This window comes from Pinus tabuliformis, chromosome J (genome assembly GCF_031772625.1).
Source record: "Pinus tabuliformis cultivar Carrire ecotype Pingquan chromosome J, CPIR1, whole genome shotgun sequence".
NCBI lineage: Eukaryota > Viridiplantae > Streptophyta > Pinopsida > Pinales > Pinaceae > Pinus > Pinus tabuliformis.
In genome coordinates this window covers 810569151-810578580 of record NC_142295.1, presented here as the reverse complement: position 1 = coordinate 810578580, position 9430 = coordinate 810569151, and the positions used below count along the sequence as shown (strand labels likewise).

General features: G+C 35.1%; 1 protein-coding gene across 1 annotated transcript; it reads right to left on the bottom strand.

Annotated features, from left to right (window-relative positions):
• Nucleotides 1-4645: 4645 nt before the first annotated feature.
• LOC149229177 (uncharacterized) lies at nucleotides 4646-8489 on the bottom strand. The gene is made up of 7 exons (XM_089380973.1): nucleotides 8307-8489; nucleotides 6633-6904; nucleotides 6179-6320; nucleotides 5745-5873; nucleotides 5228-5361; nucleotides 4784-4879; nucleotides 4646-4700 (listed from the first exon to the last, which is right to left on the bottom strand). The coding sequence occupies exons 1-7, from the start codon at nucleotides 8487-8489 to the stop codon at nucleotides 4646-4648; spliced, it is 1011 nt and encodes a 336-aa protein (XP_089237099.1).
• Nucleotides 8490-9430: the final 941 nt, after the last annotated feature.

The window sequence follows — 9430 nt, the reverse complement described above, 5'->3', positions numbered from 1 at the left end:
TCAAACAAAACACTAAAATAAGAAGACATCATTGTTTGATTGAACTTTGAAGATAAGCATTATCAATAACTTGTCATTAACTTTCCAAATGAGTAGAAACATCTTTGAACAAAACACTAATCATTCTTATAAAATTTCTTCAAATCTTAAATCTTATATTTTAGATTCAATAAAGTCTATCCTTAAAGTAAATATGATCACCCTAAAACTTTCTCCAATTAAGTATATTGTATCCTAGCATTGTTAAAAAACAAATTTATTTAATCTTATCAAAATGTTATTCAAAATCTATCAAAATTCTTGACAAAATCTATCAATACTAAAGCAACATTGTAATCAAAATTCTTCACCTAATACATTTCCTTTTAACTAGGAATCAGAGTTCCTAAAAGAATAATCTCATAAACACAAAGCCACTTTGACAAAAAAAATCACCGAGGGTTACACACTTGAAATTTGTAAACATTAACTAATCCATCATATGGCTTGGGAATATATTTATTAAAACCTCTAGTCAAAACGCCACCAAATATAGCATCTTCCTAGAATTTCAATATATCCTCTTTGATAGAATATTAAAATTTTATAAGATGACATGAAGCAACGTAATGGCTATGCAATTCACAGTAATTTATGAGCTGGCTTCAGAACAAATTTATAAGATTTGTAATAGGGGTTGCATTGAGTATAGTGTTGCTAACAATTTGCATAATGCAGTGTTGTTAGGTGGTATGCCAATGGTGACACATCATGTGATCATATCACACTGACATAGACGATATTTCGAGCTTAGTTATTTAAGGTTGTGTGTAGAAGATTTCAAGAGAAGCTATGCATGACAAGTTATACATGCCCTAACATAATTCACCCAAAAGATACAAAATTTATCTGAGAGGTTGATTTATCTTGGGCAATGTGATTGTTATATGACAAGGCATGCATTGGGCTTAAGATTGTAAAATATCTCATAACCTTTTCCAATATACTATAAATCAAGGCCTTGGAACACTAGCATAGGGAATAATAAACATGTGTGGAAGCCAGGACATTCATATAAATTTGATGTCTAACTACCGAGAACATATGCTTCATAATCTATTTTGTCACATTTTGTTCCTTTCATTGAAATAGAACTTGCCACAACTCTTTTGTTGGGGCCTAAAAAGAAAGGGATACCTAGAAATTTAAAGATATACCTAAATTGAATCTACAACCAACTTACATTAATTAATTTAGAATCTTGTTAGCATTGTTTATATGACATAGTTTTGGTCCATGGAATCTTCAAACCCTAGGGATATATGAAAGATATCTAGGAATTTCATCACATTTTTTAAACACTCAGTGTCCTCTTTCTTGTGAGGAAGTATCCTTTTTCTTGTGAGGAAGGGGGATCATCTACAAAGTGACCATGACTTAGGCCTTCGACATTTGACCCAAGAAATAGATATTTGTTCACCTCACCTAGTGAACTTTCCAATCTAACAAGTATCCAAGAGCCTTTCTCAAGAAAGGTCGAGACCCAAAAAATTGGAACAAAACAACCCAATTTTAAATAAAATAGTTCATTAGGTAAGAATAAACTTGGGTGCTTTAAATATATCTCTTGTGACATAATGTGGAGCTTCAACATATGAAACAAAACACTAAAATAATAAGACAACATTGTTTGATTGAACTTTGAAGATAAACATTATCAATAGCTTGTCATTAACTTCCAAATGAGTAGAAACATCTTTGAACAAAACACTAATCATTCTTATAAACTTTATTGAAATCTTAAATCTTATAATGTAGATTCAATAAAGTCTATCGTTAAAGTAAATATGATCACCCTAAGATTTTCTCCAATTAAGTATATTGTATCCTAGAATTGTTAAAAAAAAACTTTATTTAATCTTATCAAAACGTTATTCAAATTTATCAAAATTCTTGACCAAATCTATCAATACTAAAGAAACATTGTAATCAAAATTCTTCACCTAATACATGTCCTCTTAACTAGGAATCAGAGTTCCTAAAAGAATAATCTCATAAAAACAAAGCCACTTTGACAAAAACCATCAAATATAGTCTCTTCATAAAATTATAGTAGCCCATTTATAATTAGAACAAAATTTGTTTGATAAACCCCCTAAGTTTCCTGTACGATGCTAGAAGTGGACACTTCTGTAGATATAACCGGAATTCTCATTCAGAAGAGCTGTAGATGCATACTTCTATAGGATCCTATAGCAGTTAAGAATATGGCTTGGAATTAAATGGATGATAGGTAGAAGTGTTGGTATGGATAAAAGGTAGATGATAATTTATGAATATGGTGAATGGAGATTTAGGGAGTGAATGTAAATCCACCTTTTCCATTTCGCCTACCATCCTTTCTTGACATCCAGGTTTAGGTTCCAAAATATCCACCTTAAAGTTTTCTGCAAAGGCTACAGTGGAAATGTTTGGCAATGTGACTGTTAACTCCCCCACATAAAGAATTTCTGGATTGCTTCTAAATATTGTCCTTGAATCTGCCTTTGGAATTTGACCTACCACCATCGCATGACTTCCAAATTCAGGTTCAAAATTTTCTAGAGAGGCTTCCGAAGAAGCATTTGGCAACACAGATTGTATTGTCATTAATTCATGCTTGTAAATAATTTCTAGAATGGCCATTAGTTTATTTGATGTCATCTCCAAACTTGTGTTTTCTGCTTCAGCACACTTGCTTGCTTGTATTTGAGTTTCAAGCTTAGAAGTAGCCCTCTTATGACGTGTCCTTTTTCTCTTGATTGCGTAACCGTTCATGTTTATAGCATCATTTCATTGTTCAGGAATCATCCTTGGTTGTATTTGTGATTCAAACTTCGAAATAGCCCTCTTACGGCGTGCCCTTTCTCTCTTGATTGCATCACCTTTCATGTTTAAAGCTTCATCTGATTGCTCAATTTCTACTCTCCATGTTTGTGCGTTGTAATTTGGGGTCGCATTCCTTTCCCTTGCAAATTGATCACTGCAGATGATTTCATCATTTGCAATCATCTTGATGTAGTTAAACGAAGTTCTTGAATTTAGCTTTGTGATTTCAACTGGTGTCCTTGATTTCTTTTCAGATTCAAGTTCCAAAATATTCTCATTAAAGGTAAGGCAAGGTATGGGCTGACACCAAGACATGGAAGGATATAAGAACATATATTTTCATTATGGGATATACCTTAAGTACCCTTACCTTACCCTGACCTGACCTTCCACAATGGGGAAGCAATATTGATGAACGATCCTAACCAACCTGTTTAGTACAGGAAATTGCCTTTCTTTGAAACCAACATTTCCCTGCTAACTTGCTCCCTCTTCGAGAGAAAGAGAGTCAAACAAGGTCTTCAAATGAAAAGGCTATCATTTGGAAAAATTTGAATCTACGAAAGTGCTAAGACATCCATTAGGGTAGTTCTTCCAGCACCACTAACTCCCATCAAGGCTCTATGTACCCTTGGTCTAAAGGATCCACTTACATTGGAAAGGAGTTGTAGCCTGTCTTGACCCAACCCTTCACTTTTCATCTCATGTTACGAAACTAAACATTATTTCTAGATATTCCATTGAAGAGAACCTAGGTATGTCAAGCTACTCGCAGATTACCAATTCAATTGAACGATTTATAGATACACATATCAGTGGCATGTTAACATAATAGTTTATGTTCTCAAAAGCCATCGACAATGGCCTGAAAGGAAGGATCATTCCTTTCTTCTATTGTGTCGAGACATGAGTGACATTGAATTCTCTACCAGGTGTAGAATTGTCTTCAGAGGTTAGATTATCTCTCCTCTATAACAAGTAAACATGACTGAAAAAATTATTAAATCGATGAAAGAATAGTGCCTGTTTTTATCATATACTTTCAAAGATTTGGATGTGAATAGGTTATATACTTTTATAGATTGCAATATTTATAGTTCAATATTTTCATCTTTTCTTTCAAGAAAAACCAAAAACAGTGTTGTTGAGCCTAATTCAAGATTAGCACAAAGGTTTTCTAATGTATCTCACTCAGTTGTCTGAGAGTGTTACAAGGAAGTTATGTAGTTCATTCAAGTTTCTCACTTCATTGTCTATTGAAGGAACGACCTAATTGCATTTCACTCTGACAAATTCCTCAATGTGGCATATTGTATTGTAACCTCCCAATTCATACCTTACCCTTACATATTGATGAACACTCCTGAACAACCTGTTCGGTACAGGAAATTGCCTTTCTTTGAAACCAAAATAACCCTGCTAACCTACTCGCTCTTCTAGAGAAGGAGAGTCAAACAAGGTCTTCAAATGGAAAGGCTATCATTGGGAAGAATGTGAATCTGTAGAAGTGCCAGAAATCGAAATGTTTGAATCAGTTGACCAAATTGACAATGGGTAAATTGTTTTTTTTGTAGTACAGATCTAAGCTCACACGATCAAATAAAAAATGTGAATGCAAATACCATATAATGCTTTGATATATTACGCATATAATGCTTTGATTTCTCAATATGCTAAGTCACTCTATTGACTCAAATATGTAATAGACAATAAACTAATCAATGATAGAGAAAATAAAATGTTAAAGTGAGGCGGGACCAGTTTTGCAAATAAGTCTGCTATGCCTGTCAAGAGAGTGTCAAGGCTCTTTGTTCCAAGGTCCCAAAAGATGGTCCCAAACAGTAGGGCAACAACTGTAGTGAAGAAAAATCGTACAACATTATAGTGTGGATTCCTCCAATATGACCAATGTTGCTTCCAAAGGCATGCCACGCACTGAACCTTGAAGGACCGTGCATACTGTGTTGGAAAACTCAGATCCTGCGAGCCAGGAGCAGGGGTGCTTAGCTCTTGAATAAGGGCTTGATTCCATCTGAAAACAGAACAACATAATTGTAAAATAGGGCTTTAAAAAAATTACAGTTTCTTAGGAGAAATGATTGCTTCCAAAGGCATGCCACGCACTGAACCTTGAAGGACCATGCATATTGTGTTGGAAAACTCAGATTCTACGAGCCAAGAGCAGGGGTTCTTAGCTCTTGAATAAGGTCTTGATTCCATCTAAAAAAAGAACAACATAACTATCAAATAGGGCTTTAAAAAAATTTACAGTTTCTTGGGAGAAATTATGTAACTAAAGATAGGGTAACAAAATTAGAGATGCACAATAAAAAAAAGCTCAAAGTTCTGAAACAAATTCCTACAATTATGTTATACATACCCATAGAGTGCTAATTTTTTGTAGATCTCAGTAAACTCTACACCAAGTTTTTCCTCAACAGCTATGGAACTCACTTCCGACGCCCATGTCGCTAGATTGTATCCTTCGCTAATCTGTGTTATTTCTGGAACGACCTAGCCAAACAACCAAGAATCGGACAAAATTGAAGCAAATAAGTTTTATGATTATAAAAAGAGTTGTAGTTTAGCAAACCAATAAAACTGAAAATTTAGCAATTATTCTCTGACTTGTTCGAGCCCTTTGCAACCCTTCATTTGTTGTTAAGCCAAGAAAAGAAACATAGAGTAGGCCTTTTTTCATTCATTTCCCTTGGAGATCCCCCACTTCTATTGATTTTTTCATATGCAATCATCTTCAAGCATTTAAATGAAGTCCCTAAATCCACCTTTTCCATTTCACCTACCATCCTTTCTATTATGTAACAAGCTGATAAGTAAATACCATATTCGGCTTTGAAAATTATGTGACAGGTCACCAAACTACCCTGGAAACTCACATTGGAAATATCTTGTCGTTTGTACAACCTTTCAGCTGCCATTAAGGCTAGCAATCCACCATCATCATGACCAATAAGCACAATAGAAGAAAATGCCAGCTTCTGACAAAATGATGATAACAGACTAACCTGCAAGAAGCATCAAAATTATATCTACCACGGACAGTGCAAACATAATGAAAATCATTGCCATCCATATTTAAACTAACCACTTAAATTTCCCAGAAGATCAATTACAATTAAATTCTAGGAAAGGAAATGAAAAAAAAACAATATTTTTCCCAGAATACAAGGGATAAAAGTACTACAATCACAAACAAAACAAAGTGAGGTTGAAATTACAAGAAAGAGCAGATAAAAAATCAAATAGGAAAATAGTTAAAACTCTGAATTGATGAGATGGCACTCAAATCCACATGGCTTCCAGGTCTCACCTGGAACTCAAGTTCACATGAATTGGGCAGTCCTTTTACTTTCCATTCTGATTTGTTGGGACAAGAAGTAAGTCCCCAACCGGGCTGGTCAAAAGCAGTGATAGTGCATCCAGTTTGCCTTCCCAGGGGATTCATAAAATACCTTCAAGGGAAAACCCCTCCACCAAATCCATGTATCAAAATCACCCCCATGCGTCCAAATTTATATGGTGTTGGCTCTGATAACTTTTCTATTAACCCAAACTTGTCATGCTTATATTTCTCCAAATTCAGTAAGGGTATATGCTCAAAGAAACCAGAATAGCTATTTGAGCCACACTTGGAGCTTGGATTCACTTCTATAGTAGTAGAGCCGCTCAATAGTGGAGTTTACAAGGGCTCATTTGTCGAAGTGTGACTGAACTTCCTGGCAAGATTATGAGATCTTGGAAGCAAAGGGTCATCAAATCTTAACCTTCTCAGCATAGACCCATAATTTTCACCATTACTATCATGGAAAGCGCTGGAAGTGTAAGAATGACTATTTGTAATCTTGTAATGGATAACCAAACCTTCACAGAGCATGAAAAGACTCTCATCATCAAGAAGGATTCTTGAAGGCATTTGTTTCCCTCCATAAAAGAAATATTTATCTTCAGAATTAGCTTTAACAATTCTACCCATATTGGGGTTGGGAGAACAAGGAAGATTCTGATAACCATGGAAAACAGTGTTGTAAAGTGGAACCTGTAAAATGCAAGACATGGTCAATAACCAGATCAGTTCATTATCGATCGAGATGAGTAATGACAGTTAATAAATAATGCTTCTGATACTCTTGAATGGAGTAAAATGTAAAGATCAAAAGGAATAAGAATTACTACTGTACATGAAACTGGAGAAAAGTTGAAGAATGCAGTTATGAGCTGTCTATGGCAACAGAAGCCTATCTCCTTTCATATTAGAGCTTACGTTTCACAGATATGATAGGATTCTCAGCATTTAAATTTGTCACCAGTGCCCAATATGGCCTTCTCATACCACCACACTATATCATAGCAACCTTGGTACAAATATCATAACTGAATGTATGCCAGGTAACACCCTTGCTTATGTGGCAGTCTTCAAATGGTGGAAAAACGCTCCTTAGACTCTAGAAAACATAGCAAAGCTAACATGCATATTACTTTCGAGGTTCGGACTTTGGTTTCTATTTCCTTTGCAGGTCGTACATGTTGCAGACCTATGAAAGATAGAGTCATTCAGAGTGCAGAAATTTGGCTTTTCTTTTCATTTGGAGGCCCTATTCAGTGCAGCTTTTATATGACAAATAAGATAACCTGTAAGATACATAAATTATTTCAAATCATAGTTCTATTCCCCTGGGCCACTTCTATCCCCCTGGGCCATACCCACATGCTGATGAGCCCCTTTACAAAGGAAAATTACCATAACCACTACCCCTACTTGTAATTCAAAATGTTTCATCCTTAATCATACCATACCCAATACCCAATACTCACACCCAGTCTTGTGCAACATTGATTTAAACTTATTGCACCAAATCTTAAAAATAGGGTTCATAAAATGGGATTAACGATGGAAAACTGTAGCTATTTCAGGAAACCCGAAGACCTTGGCCATGTTTTTTGGCCATTCGTTAAGGAGGTCTGGACTTGGATACAATGCTTGTTCACCAATATGTTTACATATAAACTTTACTGGTGGGTTGTCCTTCTATGGAACCTTTGGCTCTGCCACAAATCTGACTGGAATGTTTGACAGGCAATGAGGGTGGTGACTCTCTACTTCTAGAGGTGAAAGAGATGTGTGAGAAGATTAAAGATTTGCCAGATGAATGGGTAACTAAAATTGATATATTCCTGATTTTGGACTCAATAGCTGTTCAATGCTTAGCCACATGATTACCTCAAGAAAAATAGATATATGAATTAGATCTCTATGCACTACAGAGTAGGTATGGGCAGGGAAACGGCTGTTTAATGTGATGATGGGTTCGCATTTACTCCTTGAAAGGATAGCAATTGCATCTTTTTCAAAGATATATAAGTATCAGTTCTTACAAAAAGCTAAAAAGACCTCAAATATGTAGCTTGAAAACCCATTTCACCATCAGAGACTATCTTACCGCTTCAGGATCAAGCTGCTGGAAGTGATGCATTTTACGCCTAGCTTTACATCTAGTCCTGTATGCCACCACAATGTGACCAAGAGCCAAGGCAATAGACAACAAGAGCATTTCCAGCATACTCCATGGAAGTTGGAAACCTCCTGACTCTGCTGAGGGGCTTCCTAATGTGAAAGAAGCCATAACCAAGCATGCCTTATCAACAATAAGGACACTTGAAGCCAGGCCACAGAATACTGGCTAAAATCCAGGCATGCACATGCACAAGAAACTTGTTCCAAAGAAGAAAACTGATCCAGCGAGCCGTGAATTTTGAATATACCCCACAACAGGGCTGCTTATTACAATGAATTTTCTTGCCCCTTACTGTACAGACTCTACAACATCCAGCACAGAGAAGAGAATAACCCGAAATTTAACATAATGGAACAATCGGCCAAAAAACTGAGGTAATACAAAATCATGAGCGATTCGTATGCACCAATATAAGCATTCCCCCGGAGCTTGGCCATAAGAGCAGACGATTCAGAAGTGATGGAGGTCCATTAGTGTTGTTGCCAGCTAGAAATGGTGCGGGAGCAGAAGAAACAGGTGATCACCGTCTATATGGAAGTTCAACAAGTACATGCAATCTTAACTGATTAAAATTCCAACTATAATGATCTGATCCAATAGCACAATCTCTTTTAATCGTCTAACACATCAGATCAATGGTCCAAAATAGGACACGGTGGCATATGCAAGGGAGGTCCAAAATAGGACACGGTGGCATATAAGGGAGTTCTTCCCAGAGGGAAACGCCTTATGGCATAAAAATAAAAATTAAAACTAAATTTGTATAAATATAAAAATAAAACTATATAATTTTTACATACAATAAATAATTCATGGGTGAATATATTATTTATAAATATTAATTAAATCTATATAAAAATGAAAAACATATATGAATTTTTAAATATATAACTTCAATATATCTGAATAATATATTTAAACATTAATTATTAGTTGTAATATAGATTATTAAAGTTATTTTAGAAAACTTACCTTTTAAACTTGAAAAAAAAACTTTAAAATTAATTAAAATAAAACTTATTTTTAAACTTTAAAATAAATATATAAAT